This window comes from Globicephala melas, chromosome 3 (genome assembly GCF_963455315.2).
Source record: "Globicephala melas chromosome 3, mGloMel1.2, whole genome shotgun sequence".
NCBI classification, from domain to species: Eukaryota; Metazoa; Chordata; class Mammalia; order Artiodactyla; family Delphinidae; genus Globicephala; species Globicephala melas.
Window position 1 is genome coordinate 158,403,585 of NC_083316.1, and position 18,697 is coordinate 158,422,281.

Consider the following 18,697-nt stretch of genomic DNA (forward strand, 5'->3'; position numbering starts at 1 on the left):
CCTACTCTCAACAGCTTTCCTAAGCAGTGTATGTACATCCTCCTGAGAAAATTAAGGCTACAAACCTAACCTCTTCCAAAGCTACATGGTGAACAGCAGTCAAGATTCCAACTCAGTTCTGCTCAGCTCTAAAGCCCAAGTTTTCCACCCAGAGAAAGACTGTCTTCTTCACTATGTCACCTACAGAGCTCACATGTTACCCAGTCAGCCACATGGCCCCAACAGAGGGGGTGAAACATCCCAGTCTGTTTTTGGACACTCACTCTGGGCCCGGCACAGAGGCAAGACCAGGACACAGGAGACTGGCTGGGAAGCAGCTACATCTCCCTAGTGATCCTGCTTGTAGGAATGGGGCAACCAAGGGAGGTGGCCAGCTGAGCAGTGGATTGTGGCACCACCAACCAAAAGCACAGCATGCCGAGGGCAGCAGGCAGCTGGACTGCAAGGGCCCATGCACTGCTGGAAGCCATGGTGAGAATACCTGGGGAAAGTCTTAAAGGCCAGACAGGGGTCCCCAAAGCAAAGCCAAAATACTCAAGGGGAAGGAGGCACCGTGGGCATGAGGTTTGAAGAGAGCGGAAAGGCCAATGCAGTAAGGTACAGGGAGCCAGGGGACAATGGGAACCGCTCAGTGTTAGGCCTCAGGCTTGCTTCGTTCCCAAGGAGATGCATTCAGCACTGACCCTGAGGCAGGCCACTGAGGACAGCATGATGATCCAGAAAGACAGCCTGGAGTGACAAGCATAAGGGCATCCTCATGCACAACGTTGTTGGCTCATCTTACAAAGCAGATGATGCCACTTCCTATTTCCCCAACTTGAGGGAGCCCACCACCAACAGTACAGAAAACCATGCCCACTGTATGGTTGACACAGGAGCATCATCCCCAGGGCAACACGCAGGTTCCTGCTCCCCTAACTCTGAGTGGGGCTGATAAGCAGGTTCACCAGAAACCCTGACAGTCCCCACCTACCCGCCCCAGACCTCACTGTTTTTGTCCTGCCACATGGGAGGGCTACAGCAGTCTAGGGACACCTACAGCTTCTGTCTGCACAACAGACCCTGCTCCTTCTGCAAGCTCCTCCCTGACTTCTTGAGGGCACTGCCATTTTCTTACAAAGCCCCCTTCACCCCACCCCCAAGCCAAGCTGGAGTGATTCTCCAGGAGTTTTCAAACTGGAAGCAAGTCAGTGAATCCATTTTTGATTATGTCCTAGCTTTCAAGAGTTCAAATCCCAGAGCTGCTACATTTCCCGCCATGTGGAAGAAGTCTGTCCACAAGCCATACAGACACACACAATGCTGAGGACAAAAAAAAAGAACAGTTTCCCTCTCAGTTCTCCCACTCCAATTTCAATCCCAAACAGTATTTTGACTCAGTGGTGAGAGGAGAAAGGTTACAAGCGAATGCAGGATGAGCTCACAACACCTGGGAGGGTGATACTTTTGCCCTTTGGTGAGAAGTGAGGCTCCTGCACTCAGTGGAAGCTTTGGCCTGTTGACCAACCTTCAAAGGGAGAACTTTAAATGCTTAAGAATAAGAAGCTCCTTTAAAATAGAAGTGAAAGTGAAATAACCATTCACAAACCTCCTCGCTCCCAGACACGCCTAAAATGTAACATGTGGCCCCCATCTGCCACTGCCAGGCTGCCAGCATCCAGCAAAGGGGGAGCAGACATCACCAATTTCGGGTGCTTGCCTAGAGCCCCTCAGATTGGAAGGGAAAAATGGAGGGACACGAAAGATCACCTGACCCAATGCATTTCAGTTAACCTAAGGGAAAGAAATGCAGGTACCAGTTTCTGGTAAGCGGGGGGGTGGGGGGGTGCGGGGGGAGGACAACAATGACGACGACGGGATGGGGGGTACAGACAAGAGGAAATGGGCAAGACAATCAGCTCGGACCAGACCTCCGAGTAATCAGCCATACCTCTGAGCCCGAGAGAACAGAAGTCTGGAGAACTCGGCTCCTGCCTGGGTCACAGGCACGGTCTCCTTCTACCCAGGCTCATCCAGGCAGTTACTGCAGCATCAGGAAAGGTGATGGGGACAGGAGAATCAGCAGTGCTATGGTGAGGCTCTCCTGGACTCCTAAAGGGCTCCTTAGCCCAGGACAGGGTCAGAAGCTGCAACCTAGCACCTGCACTAAGACAAGGTACCCAAGTGAGACTACAGGCAAATCAGAGTCTGCAGTTCAATCAGGAGTGGGTACTTAGAACCCTGGCTGTGATCTGACGCCATCCAAACAATCCCGTTGCTTACGCCAGACCTCATATTTCAGTTACATCCATTCTGTCATCTGGACCCAAGTCTCCCAGGCCTAGCATGACACCCACCTATTTGAAGGCGCCCAACTATTTGAAGGCGCTATCATATCAAAGAGGTGACTAAACCAGCACTCACTCAGGGATCACCGCCAGCCCACTCCCCATCCCATTCTCCCATTAACAGGACCTAATGTTTCTTGGGGGCACCCCCTCCACTCTGGGTCAGTCTGGATGGAACTAACACCATGCCAAGATTCAGGGGTGAACCAACGAACACAGCCTATTTCAATCAAAGTCCAGAGAAGGCACCGGGAAATGTCTGCTGGGCCTTCTGGGTAAGACGTGACTTCTCTTTCTGCCCCTGGATAATGGTCAGTGAGGGTGAATCCCAAAGCTGCAGGGGTTGGGGAGAAGACATCCACTATGCAAAGGCAACACAACAAAAAGCAAAACAGAGAGAGGGAGTAAAGCCAGGTCGTCACCTGAGAAGAGACCCATTTCTGGGCCTTTAAGTAACACAAGCCAATGAGCCCCTCTGCGTTTAAGCTCCTGTCATGAGTGCAGTGCCACCCTCCCTCTGGAGAAAAGGGGTTAAAAGAATTAGTAAAGGTGCTCTGCCTGCAACTATCTAACTGAACACTTGAAGGAAACAATGTGAAACAATGAGCAGAAAGGGTAAACTCTTCCTAGTTTATATACCTACACGTCAGTGTCATTCACCCCCCCCCCCACCCTCGCAGCTCTAAAAAGCTAGCTTGACAACTATTTGCCTGGCACAGATGCAAGGTGCACCAAGGGGTAAAAAAAAGTTGGGAAGTGTTTACTGGAAGTGGCTTTCAGGAGAACTGGCTTCAAGAAGGAGGACACAGGTAGCTATCTTGGGGATCACCCAGGGGAAAGCGGACGTGGCCACCACCCCACGATCCAACCCAAGCTAGGCCAGGGACCTGATGGAAAGAGGGGTCAAGAGAGCTAAGGTGGAATAGGGGAGGCAGGAATATCCAAGTAAGGCATCGAGGGGACAAGGAGAACCAGCCCCCAGGTGTGTGCAAGCAGAGCTGCAGCCAGCTTGGGGGGCCAGGTGCCATGCGGAGCCAAATCTGACCGGACTGTGGGTAAGGGAAGGAGCTGAAGGTACAAGCAGGACAGCGGGGCCACCGGCACCTGGAGGAGGGCTGCCAGGCCACCAATGGCCTCTCGGTGTGAGCCACGGTCACGTGCAGCTGAGTTCTCCGTCAGTAACTCACCTGACTGCTGATGTTTGCACCACAGAACCCCCCATCACAGAGCCAAGGCCAGCCACCTACAAAATCACTTTGTGCACACAGTGGACAAGTGACTAGAGTCTCCACAGCAGCCATGAGGCTGACCCACCACAGGGTGTGGCCTGGAGAAAGCATCACCCATTTTTTGGCCCTTGACGAATGAAACTCGGGAGAGGGGGGTGTCCAGGAAGGGTTTGATTTGTCACATGACCAAAAAAGGACACAGGATCCCAAGGTAGCATTTGAACAGTGTCTCCAGGGATCACAGACAGCCAGGGAATCTAAGATCAAGAGCCACCTTCTCTGTCAGGGGTGAAAAATGCCAGCCAAGAAACAAAAAGGAAAAAACACTTCACACCTTATCCTCAGCCAGTTCAAGAGAAAGCAGAAAGTATTTCAGGTACAACTTTCCTCTGGGACAAGCATAAAAACGTTGCACAGATGAATCCAGCATAAGGATCCAAATCCAGGCAGGAGAGTGGAATGTCTGCCTTGTAATCCACTGCCCTCTCTCGAGTGACATGGGAGGCAGCAGCAGGTGGCTAAGGACTGGGTGGGTAGGTTCCAACCCTAGTGTCATCCCTTCTAGCTGTGTGTCCACTGAGCCTCAGTTTCTGCACTGGTACCTGCCTCCCTGGGTTGCTGTACAGATTAAAGGTGAAAAGTGCTGGCACCTCATACCTGCTCAGTAAGCGCTGACAGCCAATTCTGAAGACCAGCCCTTTTCACGGAAGATCAACAAGCATCTGAGCACCCACTTGCTGAAGAAGTTCTGGATACCTGGGGAGTAACTCATGCTCTGCCAGCAAGGAGCTTGCAATCCCATAGAAAACGTGTTCAACAAGACCTATACTCAGCAGGAATGTAGGATTTTTAAGTTAGGTACAGTGCCAGAAGGAGACTGTCTTTGATTAAAGCAGGAAAGGTTTCTGGAAAAGGGAGAGCAGTAGGGACAACAGGAGGCCCCAACCAGAGGCAGTACAAAGGGTTCGATCCTAGGTGTCACACACATACAAGTAAAGTCGGCTTCCAGGTTTAAGTAGATGCTGTTCTGACAACAAGCTATAACTTCATTTCAAAACATTACTGGATTAGGAGTAGCTTCTGTCCTTGAGTTTTCTCCAAAAACAAAAACAAGAAAACAGCTACTCAAAGTACACCTGCCATTATGTGGAAGTTCCTGAATGTTTCTGATCATAAAAATGGACCCTAACACCCAAAAAGGTTAGGACCCACTAGGCTAGAAGATTTTAAGGGGGGAAAGGTGGTAGGATGTGGGAAGGAAATAGAAATGCAAAACTTAACGTTTAAAAACACTTCACATTTAAGGTTAACCTCAGAAGATGCACTGGAGTTCAACTTTCATGCTGGGCACTGCTTATGCAGGAGGTGGGACACTGTTGTTAAGCCCATCGGCTTCTGAGCCAACCAGCACCGGGTTTGGGCCCAGAGCTTTCCCATATCCACCTCTGTGACACTGGACAGATCACTTAACCTCTGCTCTCCCCTAAAATGAAGATGGAGCATCCACTTGCAAGAGTGGTTCAGAGAACCACCAAGGATGCAAAGCACTCTACACAATACCTGGCATATAGTAAGTGCTCAGTAAACAGCAGCTCTTCATTTTACAGCCTCCAATGGATGAATCCAGGAAACTCTGTTGCAGTCCCAGGAGCACTGGAAGGCTTTTAACCCCACCTGCCTGGAAGTGGCACATCACCTGACACGACTCTTCTTTTTAGCAGCCTCCATATACAATCACAGAACCTCCAGGAACTCACAGGTCAAGAATCTGAGGGCCCAGATAGAGGGCCCAGTCCTGTCTGCACGCCCACCTGGCATGGTGGCCCTGGACTCTTGAGCCAGCTCTGACGATAATCAAGAGCTCCCCTGAGTGCAACAGCACCTACCTCCCAGGAACTCCTGCCTTCCAAGTCCTAGGTTTGCCTCCGGAAGCCACACAGAGCCTACCTAACTCCAGTACTGGAAACGAGCCCCAGGCCCTTCACAGAGCCTGACACCTGCCCCCTTCCCATCCCATTGCTGAGAGGGCAAACTGTTCAAGGATTTGCTACCAACTCCTCCAAACTCTCCATTCCCCTCAGGTCAGAGACAAACCAAGAACTGACTTCCTTTTCCTTCTGAAAACTCAAATGATGGAAAAAAATGATGATTCTAGAAAGCCATTTCATGCTCTTAAGAATTCTGAACTATCTTCGAATAAGACACATGAACTGTTCCACTTGGATCTAAGAGCTGTAGCCCTGTAAGGCTGCCGCACCCCAGACTATCCGTGTGCACGCTCTATGCCTGCTCCAGGTCCCTGGAGGGTTGCAGCTGGGCACCCCCAGGTCTGCACTCTCCATATCCAGCACCATAAATGCTTGCTAGAAATGTTTATTCAACTGCTGAGCCACCTTTTCCAGTTTTACCATATTTCTCCATAAACAGTGTGCATCAGTTGGTGATTGAAATGTAAGTGTAGGGCTTCCCTGTAGGCGCAGTGGTTGAGAGCCCGCCTGATGATGCAGGGGACACGGGTTCGTGCCCCGGTCCGGGAAGATCCCACATGCCGCGGAGCAGCTAGGCCCGTGAGCCATGGCCGCTGAGCCTGCGCTCCGCAACGGGAGAGGCCACAACAGTGAGAGGCCCGCGTACCACAAAAAAAAAAAAAAAAAAAAAGAAAGAAAGAAAGAAATGTAAGCGTACTGCCTCCCAAGACCTGGAATTCATTCAGGGAGTACTTTTAAACACAGCATGCGGAATATTGGTTGGCCCTCCTTATTCAGGAAATGCTCTCCAGTTCATGGAATCCCTGTGTCAATACTTGTTCAGCGCTACTCATGTGCCTGGAGAGTGAAAAGGAGCAGTTTGAGAAGGGGCTCTGAGCATGGGCACTCACAAGGCTGGACTGAAAATGCGCTGCCTACGCAGCCGGCCACTGAGCCACAAACTCAGTCACCCAATCTGACAACCAGCTAGTGGGCCCCACAGGGACCAGGCGGACTCAGGCCAGAGCCACCACCAGGAATAAAAAGGAAAAGCACAACTTCTACTGAGAGACACAGCCCCCAGCTTCCAGAAGGTGGTTTACAGTGGGGGGGGGGGGGAGGGCAGGAGACCCCCTGAGGCAGTCACCTAGAGGTTGGGCTGGGTTAAATCAGTTCTGGATGAACCAGAACTCCGTCTGAGAAGACACTCACATGGACACCAAAACTGAGGCAAAGTAAATACAGCTCTCCTCCTTCACCTAACTCCACGCTTGGCACCCCTGAGGGCATGTCCTACCACACGAAGCTGCATCATGAGCCCGGGTGACCATGGTGCCTGTTTATATCTGTATCAGGACAAAAACCCCTTCCCATAAGCTGATCTTGGACTGTCCTCCTAGGCCTCTGTGACCTCCAGCCAGGACAACATACCCTGACAAGAGCCTCCTCTGAGGACCTCCATGAAGACCGAATGTAAAGTCCACCTTCTTCTGAGGGAGAGAGTGAATCACAACAAGGTCTTACACCTGCTTCACAACCAACACTGTTACCTGCCTACTTCCCAAAGTCATAAAATGCCACACTGCTGTCCTCACACGTCCTGGCCACGACGTAAAAGAGCAAAGACAGGAAGGTTACTGAATGTGGGCAACCAGTGTGATCAGGAAGAGTCCACATGCTTAGATTTCATATCTTCTAATATACTAATGAGAATCAGAACTAATAGTCTTCCATTTTAGAACTTATAAGATTCCTCTTTTCTGCAGGATCAATGGCATTTTAAATTAACATCAAAAGTGCTGTAATCTTGAAGCAGAAAAGGAAGCTGGAACACAAGACTCATGAAAAGTTCCACATCAGCTAGCAGTTGCCACACCACAGTGTGGTCTGGCCCAGGATTCTGTGTCCCTGACAGAAACCTTAAGATGTTTCCGGGACAGGCTGTCTAATGTCATCAACCTGTAAGATCTATCACAGGTAAATCGAACCCAAGTTGTCATCTCATATAAACTTGTGTGGGAGAGAAGAGACTCCCACATCTTTTCTTACCAGCTCAAGGACGCTGCCTTCTTGGCCTCTTCTGAAGCTGCCTCTCCATGTTTGAGAGCAGTATGGTGGCGTTTAACGTTGGAAGCACTATCGCTTAATGACTTTGGCTAAGTCCCTCCCTAACTTTAGGGCAGTCACCTCACATTAAGTCAGTAGGAAACAAAGGCATCTTGTCCTCTCCTGGCCATGGGAGACACTCACTAAACAGTACTGTCATGATGTCTGCTTCTGCACCTGCAGAAAGGGGAGACTGGCTACTCACTCCACCTCCCTTTATAGGCTGTTGGGAGAAAGCAGGATACTCTGCTGCACAAAGTCAGGTAAAGCATACATCTCTGTAGAAGTGTGTTGGTGTCTGTTATTCAGAAAATTCACACAATGTACCGTGCATTAAATGAAGAAACTTCTAGAACAACAATTCATGTTAGCCTCTGCTGCACCTTCCAGAATCTGAACCTGTATCTGGAAGGAGCTTTTGGGGCAAATACACCAGTTCCCAATCCCACTTTGCAGATGAGGAACCTGCAGTCCAGTGAAGCTAAGTGGTATCTTAACCTTCAAATTCCTAGGTGGGAAAATTATCCTTCCCGTGTCTCTCTCTGCATAGGCCCCTTGTTCACCTCCCCTTGGCACCTGAAGTCTGCAGAACAGTGAAGAAGAAAAGTAGTTCCTGAGGTTTCCTGCTGGACAGCCCAAGAAGGAGTCTAGGGTTCAGTCAGTTTAACCAGCACTTAGAAAGTACACCTAAGGCTTCTGCTCTAGACAGAGAAGACAAAGCCCGAACTCTGGAGAAACAATGAGTGTCCGATACAAACGGGAAACTAATCATTTGCTGATGAGATTATGCTTGGGTGGACTGACTCTGATTTCTGGGCAGGAGTAAGACAGTCCTCAACTTTATCCATAACAAAACAAGATTAAGATGGAACAAAGGCAGAGTGCACTTAAGAAAGATTTTCAACGCTCTGGGCTGCCATACACAAGAAGAGTAAGGCTTCGACTGTTCTGAAAAACCGTTAGTTGCTTTTTGAAAAGGAATGTACAGAATTTACTTTATTACTGAGTTGAGAGAAATTATTAACGCAGAGCCTGATGCTATAGATATTCAAATACTCCAGAGGCTAGAATATAGAGCAAAGAAACAACTTTCCTCTTAAGAACTCCTTTGTCAGGGAGATGGTCAGAAAGTGTTACTTTGTTATTTCCCTAAGTTTTCAGATACCTGTGGATATTAGGTCAGCTGCCTGACATTGAGTTTTCCAGCAAAAGCTAAGTTTGTTAGCATACTTGCATGCCCATAAAGGTAAGCATTACATGACACAATTCTCTGTCGCTTCTCTCAGAAGAGGTTTAATTTTAGTGTTGGCTCTTCAACACTGTCCCCATTTTTATTTTCCAGGAGCACCTTAAATATGTGTCAACTAACTATACAGAAGTGGAGTTCCTACTTGAGCAAGCCAGAAGAGAAGAACAGCTGTGTGCTGGCACCGCCTGGTTGGAGCCACCTAGCTCTCACCTGAGCCCAGGTCAATCAAGAGAAACTGCAGAAATAAGGTCACACCATCTCTGCCAGCAACCTATCCCTCCACAGCTCTGAGTTTCTATATGGGGTTTGCTCCAAGCCACACGCCTGTCAAACGGCTTATAACAATACTCAGGGATGTCACTGACAACAGCAGCATTTAAAGGTGGCACTTTCTCCCCACTCATATTCAGAGACAATTTCCCAATTTCATCCACCACACTTATATTAGTAGGACTCTACACACACCTATCACAAGAGTCCACCCAAATAAGCCACGTGAAATGTGCATTCCATGACATGTCACACAACCGTGGGCTTGGCCTCTCTTCCTCCTGTACTCCTAGGAACCCTTTAGATTAGGGCCTTACACAACACTGGAACCCCTGAGGTCACTGCCCCACCTAATCTACAACATGGTGACTGCCCGTTAAAGCGCCTCCTGATCCCAAAGCTTTCCAAGGTGGCGTTAAGGATCAGTGCTAATATCTCAGCAACCTTTCAGACTCTCCGGAAGGCAAACAAGCACATGGAATTCAAGAAATTACACTCTGACTGATGCAAAAGTCACCAAGGCTATATATTTCAAGTCACTTGTTTTATCCTCTAATATTTCAGTCTTGGGAATTGCTGCAGCACCCGTTTCTGCAAAAATTCTGCAAGGTTTTTATATAGCTTGTGCCTACTCCACCCCCAAAGTCATAACAAAAATGTATACAATATTTCTTAAAGACAATTACCACCAAATCTATCTTAATGGGGTCTGAAGACCAGGAATGACAGAATTACTTATGATACAGAAATCAGAGTCTTACAAAAATAACTATTTCTGCCAGAATTGTACAATCCAACATGAATTATTCCCAAAATGCTAGGCTAAAGCCTACTGCTAAAAGTAATCAGCCAAACTCATGTAAAGGAAAAGCAAAAGCCCCCATAGTGACAGAAACCTAAGTTACCTAGCCAAGCCCAAGATGGTTTATTTCTTCCATCCCCAGCACATTAAAAAGTGGTTTCAATGGCCACTTCTTGGTCTCCCAGGAAATGCAGGGGCTCACTTCATACCTGGATGCTACTACATCTTCCCATTGCTCCACTGCTCCTGCCACAGGGGGAAATGACCCCTATGGCCGTAAACCACTCATAAAAAATATGAGAACACGATGAGTCTTTCCCTACACACACGGAGGGGGGCAGGGGAGATCCCTCCACAAACAGTAGCCTCCGTGGAGGAGCACCTGAGAAAGCGACACCCTGGGGTTAACCCTGATGGCCTAGGTCACAAACCAACAGGCTAGGACCCCAGGTAGGGCGTAGACAGCCGACGGAGGGCTCTGGGTGGAATGGGAGAGCAAACAATCACCTTTAATTCACTACCAAAAAGCAGGGCTCTGGCTTGGTCTGAGACGTAATGAGTACTTAGGCCCAGAAAGGTAACAGAAAGAATCCCACTCTCCACAAGATCATCTTCCGTCGGCAGGGACCCCAAGAGAGACCCGGCAAAGGCATGTCCACTCTCAGAACCAAAAGGGACTCTCCGAGTGCCCTGGGCAGCTGGCTAGGTGCAAAGCAGGCCAGGGGGGTTCCCTCCGAAGCCAGGAAGGTGCTTCCAGACGGGAGGAAAGAGAAAGAGGACTTCCCTGATCACCCAGAAGACCAAGACACCGCCGGCACCGGCTTCCCCGAGTCATACCCCGGACACCAGTTGCTCCACAGCCTTCCCCCCTCCCCTCCCCCGCGCCGGGAGGGCTTCCCGGGGGTCGCGGGTCCCCCGGGAAGGGCGAGGCGGGGGAGCTCCGTCAGGAGCAGCAAGGGTCGTAGAGCTGGAGCGGGAGAGGAGAAAAAGCTCTGATCTCAGCTCCCATCTGCTCCCTCCGCCCAGGCCGCACGAAAGCCTCGGCCTCACGTACCGAGCGCCGCCGGGCTGCCCGACCAGCCCCCGGCCCGGGCCGGGGGGGCGAGAGGCCGGGATGGCAGCGGCCCTCGGGGGCAGGTGGGTGGCCGGTGGGTCCCCCGGAGCCCTGCGGGGGAGGGGCACTATGGAGGGGGAGGGTCCCGGGCCCACGCGGCCTCCACCTCAGCCCGTGCGGTGAACACTTACGTTGCTCTGGGGGTCGATGGCCTGCAGCAGCCGGTCCCTGATCTGCTGCGGAGACGGCGGAGCCGCTGTCATTGCCTGGGCGAGGCGGGGGGGAGCGGCCGGGCCAGCGGGCGGGCGGGCTGAGGCGGCGGACGGGGGTCACTCACTCGCCGGCCTCCGGGAGCGGAGCCTCATGTTCCCCGCGGCACCGGGGGAAGTGGGGGCGCGCGGGGTGGCGGAGAGGGGAGCCGGGGCCGGGGCTCAGGCCCGGGGCGCCGCCGCCACCAGAGGAGGAGGAGGAGCCGCCGGAGCCGTCGCCGCTGCTGCCGCCGCTTCGAGAACCAAACTCCAGTGAGCAGCCCCCGCGCGGAGCACTCTGGGTAACCCGCGCCGCACGCAGCGTCGGCACCACACTGAGGAGGTTGGGAGATGGGGCGGTCTGAGACGCCAAACTTGGGCGGGGCCACACGCGGGTCACGCCCCCTCGTTTCTTACGCATGCGCGCGCAGGCGCATTGTTCCCTCCCGGTCAAAGGTGACGTTGGGAGGCGGTTGGGCAGGGCAACGGCCACCGCCTGGAGGCCCCGCCCCCACCCAAGCTGGGCGGGGGCCGAGGTTTCCGACGGAAACGGTCGATACGCGCCGAGTCCTTGAACCCGGGCGCTGTGGGTGGCCGCCTGAGGGCAGCGGGGCGGAGAGGACAGCGGAAGGACCCCTCCTAGGGCAGAAAAGCTTTCCCCATTCTGACGGAGGTGACGGGAGTCGCAGGTGGGAGGAGCTGCCAAGTTTTCTGAGCCCGGGGGTCCTCCTCAGCCTCTCTTATCTGCGTTCCTGGGGGTCAGTAGGCAGACGTCCACGTTGTAATTCCGTGCGCGGGTCAACTGAGGAGCCGAGGAACGCTGCCGCCCCCGCCCCTCCAGAGGTCGTGGATGCGAACCCGGGGTCGGCAGCGCCGAGGGCCAGGATCCCCAAAGCATGAGACTGCAAAGTGCCTCACGGAGGAGCCGCTACCCCAAGCTGGGAAAGCCCCAAACCATGAGCTGACACCAACGTTGCAAACCTGTGTCCACGCCAGGGTTTCTCAACCTGGGCACCAGTAACATTTGGGGCCGGATCACTGTTGTTGCAGGGCCTGTCCTGTGCATTGCAGGATGTTCAGCAGCATCCCTGGTTTCTACCCACTAGATGCCAGTAGCACCCTTTCCCCGCTGGGGACGACCAAAAATGTCTCTTGTCACTGCCAGAGGTCCCCTGGTTGGCAGAACCGACCCCTGTTGAGAATCACTCGTTTAAAAGACCCTTCTACCCTGCTTTGCGTGGAGATGCTGGAAAATTGAAGCCCTCATTCTCTGAACCTCCTTTATAAAGGAGGAAACTGAGGCCCAAGGTCACCCAGAGTTATAGGTCAAACCCAGAATTGTTAAATGTCAAGTCTAAGGGCTTCCCCCCCGCCCCCTCACTGCCTTCTTTCATTGCTGTCTCCTCTCTCTCTGGAAGCTCTGTTAAATATACAGTTATGCGAAGGGGTAGAAAGGCAGGCTGAGTGGATTATTAGCCGCAGCCTCGGAAGAAATAACTTTTTTCGTTGTTACAGGAAGGCCTAGATTTAAAACAGAGGCAGCTGATGAGAACCACATGTGCGCCTTGGATCTGTGCTACACCTGTTAGTCTTGCATTTGTCATGCTTCTGGGAAGCATTTTTATTTGCAAAAACGGCGGCTTCCGCACGTGGTTGTGGTTGCCTGCTTCTGCACGTGTGAAGTTTTACATCACACTTGTAGGAGTTAATAAATACCGGCAAAAGACTTCTCTTATTTACTCACTCTCCCTCCTAGAATGAGGTGCTTTGTGTACACGGTCCCGGTTGGAAACCAGCCCACTTGGAGATATTCTTTATCTCACTTCAGACAAGGAAAATAAACAAGCACTCCCCCAAGGATATTCCTGTCCTGCCTCCCTTTTTAATTTCTGACTCAGATATACAATATATTATTTTTTAAATCAAGGGTTACTTAGAAACAAGCAATTTGTTTCCCATGGGTCAGGTTACTTAAGAAAGATCTGGAAAGCACTCCATTTACCTACTCTTTCTAAACTAAGAAGAAACATTAAGATGACTGTGAGCTCCACAAGGGCACTGATTCCGTGTCCCCAGTAGATAGAGGAGTGCTTATTAAATATATGTGAAATAAGTGAATGAATGTCTCATCCAAACACATGGCAGCTGTATACACACACCCAGACGTACTTATGCAGTTCAGTTCCACAGATCTGGCACACAGTGGGGGCTCAATAAATATTTAATAAATGAAGTACTTCATTAGATATAAATACACATGAGGATGCACATGGGCACACACAGATTCTGTATATAGTATATGTAGTATTATTCCACATTTAACGTATATACAAAGGGTGCTTATAAAGATTAAATCAGATAGCCACTAAATGGGAGTCTTGAAAATGTTAGCAGTTCTCTTAGGTCCAGGGTAGATAATGCAGTTCACCTAGCAGACTTTTTGCTTTGAGGAAGAGATACTTGAAATGGCAAAGTTGGGGCTCGAAGTAAATCCTCTTGCTATAATGGTTCTTCCCTGGAAATATGTCCCTAAAATTATTTAGATAGCACCAGCCCCACTGTCCTGAGAGGACAAGATCTTTTGTGCTTGGAATGCCTCACCTCTTAGCAAGGTGGCCCCCAAAGAGGAAGGGAGAGGAAGTGGCTCTGACCCCCTGACTTGCTCTTGCCACGGGAAGTGCCCAGCATCCTCAGCCAAGCTTGGCAGGTTGGGAGCGGACTCCTCCTCCTATCCGGACAAGCAACAGCATCACAATAGGAGGCCATGAGCAGGCCAGCTCCCACACCTGCAGCGGACCAGTGTTCAACAGTGACAGCAGGTGGTGGCGAGGAGCAACAGCAGGCATACCTGGGCAGACACACCTGAAGTGAAAAGCAGCTGTGCCCCTTTAGACACATAAACCCCTGGAGTTGGGCAACTTAAAGGAGAAGTTGTTACTGGACTTATCCCAATAAGGTATGTGAAGACTCCAATGATTAATAGGAAAATGTGTGCAAACCCACCACCCGACTTGGACCCATATGTTTGCTCTGAGTTTAACAGTCTGGTGGGAATTTTTAAAAAACACTCTTGCGTATTAACTCCTTCAGCCACATCAATGATCTCAGAAGCACCTAGAGATGGGTTTCAGAGTTCTGCGTGGCTTTGCAGCAAGTCCTGTTCCAAAGTGAAGCCAGTTTCAACTGGTTCTGAATAGCCCCTGATATGTCACTGCTTTTAGGAAGGGTTTCAAAGATAGGTGAGAGAACTCAATTTTTATCATGTCTCCAAGTGTGGGGATACAAACATGCACAAAGCCTGCTCCTGGGGAGCTAGTTTTGAAGCCAAGACCTGAAAACAAGTTAGGGGCTCATTAATACAATACCATAGTTGTACTGTCCAAGCAAAGTGTTGCAGAAGCACAAAGAGGGGAATTCTGGAGTACAGAGAAAAATGACTGACATGGAGGCAGCATTTCAACGGAGAGCGTTTCCATACATTGACACCCTCTGACTCGGCATTTCACAATTTCTAGAAATGTATCTGGAGGAAGCAATCAGATGCAGACAAATGTGTCTGTACAAGGAAGATCACAGCAGCATCATTTCTAAGGGCAAAAGACTGGAAGCTACCTATGTGTCCAGTAATCGAGGGGTATATAAATAAACTGGGAGTCAGTTCATGAAAATGAGATGGTTACGGACTAGGAGGAACCATGGGATTCTGTAATTCCATTTGGGTGGTGGTCTTGTCTTATGTAGGCAACATATAGAAATACACCAAGCTGTATGTCACTATAGATTAAACTTCAAAAATAAATAAAAGAATATAGAGCTGGCTAGCTAGATAACCTAGCCATTATAAACCAGCATTGAATAATACAGGAAAATGCTCCCAATATTAAATGCTAAAATGCAACATATAAACTATATATCTTACAATCTTAATTTTAGTTGCATTAAAATATATATACTTATGCACATAATTCATAGAAAAAAATAGTGGAAGAAACCAAAACATTTATCTCTGACAGGTGATTTTTATTCTGACACTTTTGCCTGAAGTTCCACATTTTCTACAACGAGTATGTGATGCCTCCTGATGATCTCGTCCAGTGCTGGTGTTATTCTGACCTCTAGTAGCCTCTAATTCTCACCTTCTGACTGAGGTACTGCTAATTTGAAGTATAATCATAATCTCCAAAATCCTGAAGATGGGTTTGCTATCAGGCTGACTGATGGTTGTCAATCTAAGTCCTAACAGTTTGTGTTTTCCCTACAGCCCCAATTTTGTATAATTTTTAGTAATCAAGAGAATAACGACTGGGAGTAATATTGAGTACCTATTATGTGTCAAGTTCCACTGAGGGCTTCACATGAGGGCCCTGACGAAGCCCTCTGGACAGTCAGACGCTTGCATCAGCTCCTCCCCTTGACTCTGTCTGGGGTCTGCAACTCACTTTGGCCTAGAGGATGCGGTAGAAGCCACACTCTGCCGGATCCAGAGTGAACCCCTAAGAAGGCCTGGCAGTTACCACACAGCTCAGCAATTCCACTCCTGCGAATCACCCCAAGAAAACTGAAAACATACACTGACACAGACTTGTACAGGTAAATGTCCATAGCAGCTCTATCCTTAATAGGTGCAACGTGCAAAGGCCAAAAACCCATCAACTGGTGATTGGATAAACGAAGTGTACATCTATACACTGGAATATTACTCAACCATAAAAGGGAGTGAAGTGCCAACACATGCCACAATGTGGATGAACCTTGAAAACATCATGCTGAATGAAGGAAGGCAGACACAAAAGACCACATCTTGTATGCTCCCATTTATATGAAATGTCCAGAATAGGCAAATCCATAGAGACAGAAAGTAGATTGATGGTTGCCAGGGCTGGGAGAGAATTTGCAGTGGTTGCTAATGGGTGCGGGGTTTCTTTTTGGAGTCATAAAAATGTTCTGGAATTAGACTGTAGTGATGGTTGCCTCTGTAAATATACCAAAAACCACTGAATCATCCAATTTCAATAGGTGACCTGTATGTGAATTACATCTCAATAAAACTGTTAAAAACAAGAGGAGGCAGTAGCCTGGCAGTGTCCATCTGCCTTCGCAGTCCTGAGAGCACCAAGCTACCATGTCAGAATCTGGTGACCGTACTGGAGGGGCACGTGGCAAGAGGGAGTGGCCTGGGGCCTCCATGGAGAATAAGGAACCAGGAGACACAGAATGCTGTGCCCCACATGTCTAACCCCATCAGCTGGGCCACCCGGGCTGAGGCGCCAAGATACATGAGTCGACAAGCCTCCTTGGAGCTCAGAGACAGCCTCACCGGGCTGGTCCAATTTCCTGCCCACTGAACTGTAACTAAATATAGATGTTTTAAGCCACTTAGTATTGGGGTCACTTGTTACACAGTGCTAGCGGACACATAGTTGCTACTGCAATCCTCAAATGACACACAGGGAGGAGCCTGAGGCTGAAGAATGAGGAGACTTGCCCACAGCCACTTAGCCCACAACGATGCAGCTGGGATTCCAGGCTGGATCTTTCTGATTCCAAACCTTGCTCTCTGGTCTTTACCACTGCTCAGCTCTGGCACCCCTGTGTCTCTTGTGTTCCCTCCTCCGCCCCAATCTTCTTGCCTGCTGACCATTTCTCTCTCTCATCTACTGAACGCACACATCCAGGCAGCTCTTTTTTTTTTTAAGCTTTAATTATCTTCTTTATTATGCTAACCTTCAGTACAGCGTAAAGGATAATCATATATAAAAACAACACAGTACACATAATTTTAACACACACACAGACACACACACGAAGGAAATAAAAGATTAATCTCTATTTTTTTTTTTTTTTGCAGTACGTGGGCCTCTCACTGTCACGGCCTCTCCTGTTGTGGAGCACAGCCTCCGCACGCGCAGGCTCAGCAGCCATGGCTCACGGGCCCAGCCGCTCCACGGCATGTGGGATCTTCCCGGACCGGGGCACGAACCCGTGTCCCCTGCATCGGCAGGTGGACTCTCAACCACTGCGCCAGCAGGGAAGCCCTAATCTCTCTTTTATTTCCACTTTTCTACTGCCATCTAGTCTTTTTCTAGGAGCTTTAGGTATGCTTGTATCAATCTCTTTTCAATTTATATTTAATTCTTCAGAAGACAGATCAGGTAACATACTTTGGAAATTATAAAATCAATTTTGTCTGTCTTTTTGGTTTGTAGTCATAAAATTATTCTTTTTGCTTTATTTCTTTTTAAAAAGAAGACCTCAAAAATCTTGCTAAGACTCACAGATATAGAGAACAAACTAGTGGTTAGCAGTGGGGGTGTGGGCAATATAGGGGTGAGGGAGTGGGTGGTACAAACTACTGGGTGTGAGATAGGCTACAAGGATGTATTGTACAACACAGGGAATATAGCTAATAATTTTGTAAATGGAAGTAACCTTTAAAAATTTTATAAAATTTTTTTAAAATCTTGCTAAAATAGTGTGTAAGGTATTTGAAGTCCTCAAATAACCTAATCACGATTGGAATGATCTAATCATTTGTTAGACTGGATCAGAAGCTATTCTTCTGTTTACTGCAGTTTTATGTTCTCTCAATTACTCTCATGAAGCAAAGAAACAGTCACTCTACTAATTCTCTAGTTAATTTTTTATTTTATTTTAGTTTAGTTTAGTTTATTTGTCTATAGAAGTAAAATAAGAAGTTCAGTGAAGGAACTGCAGGATAAATGATAAATTTGTCATAGCTTTTATCCGTGATTGGCTCTTTCTGATACAGGGTTTGAATCTTCTTGTCCCCTGCTCTAAAAATTTAGTAGTCTCCTAGTTCATCTTGCCTAAGTCCTTGGCCTTTCGAGGTCCTCTTGTCACACACCACACATGTCACACATTGATACACGCCACACACATGCGTTGCCCATGTTCCTGTTCAGCCTTATTTCTCACCATCCCTAAGTGGGTTTTCTCCACTTCTGTCTGTCACACTGGTCACCTAATTCTCCAACTGGGTGACTTGGATCCTCAGAGGACCTGGCCAAAGTCATGTGGCTGGATTGGGGGCAGGATGATGACTATGGTCCAGAGCTTGGGGTTCCCAGACTCACAGGGAAACACATGAACCAAATCAGGTACAAGCCATTTCCCTAAAGAGCAGACGAAGGCCAAGGGGTTGATGTCGAAAACCAAATGAGGAGACTGTGATGAGGGTGGAGCAGATGGAGGCAGACAGAAGCCACGATGAAAGACCCCAAACTGGCCAATGGAACTTCTCAGAAACACACACACAAACACACATGCACAAGATCAAGCCATTTATCAAAATTCCTTCTGGCCTTTCCTGAACCTTCCATGTGCTCTCCAGGGTCACTGAGGCCCACAGACTCCCAAGTGAGAGTACAATTTTGATGCAAAGTGGTCAGACATGGGAACCACCCATCTCCCATCCAGGCAACTAG

General features: G+C 49.1%; 1 protein-coding gene across 1 annotated transcript in view; it reads right to left on the bottom strand.

Moving 5' to 3' along the window:
- The window catches only part of MED26 (mediator complex subunit 26), a 39,321-nt gene extending 27,771 nt beyond the window's left edge, over nucleotides 1-11,550 (bottom strand). The window contains exon 1 of the mRNA XM_030880229.3: nucleotides 11,196-11,550. Within this exon, the coding sequence (XP_030736089.1) occupies nucleotides 11,196-11,267 (72 nt within the window). The 5' untranslated portion in view covers nucleotides 11,268-11,550. The remainder of the gene's footprint in view (nucleotides 1-11,195) is intronic.
- Nucleotides 11,551-18,697: the final 7,147 nt, after the last annotated feature.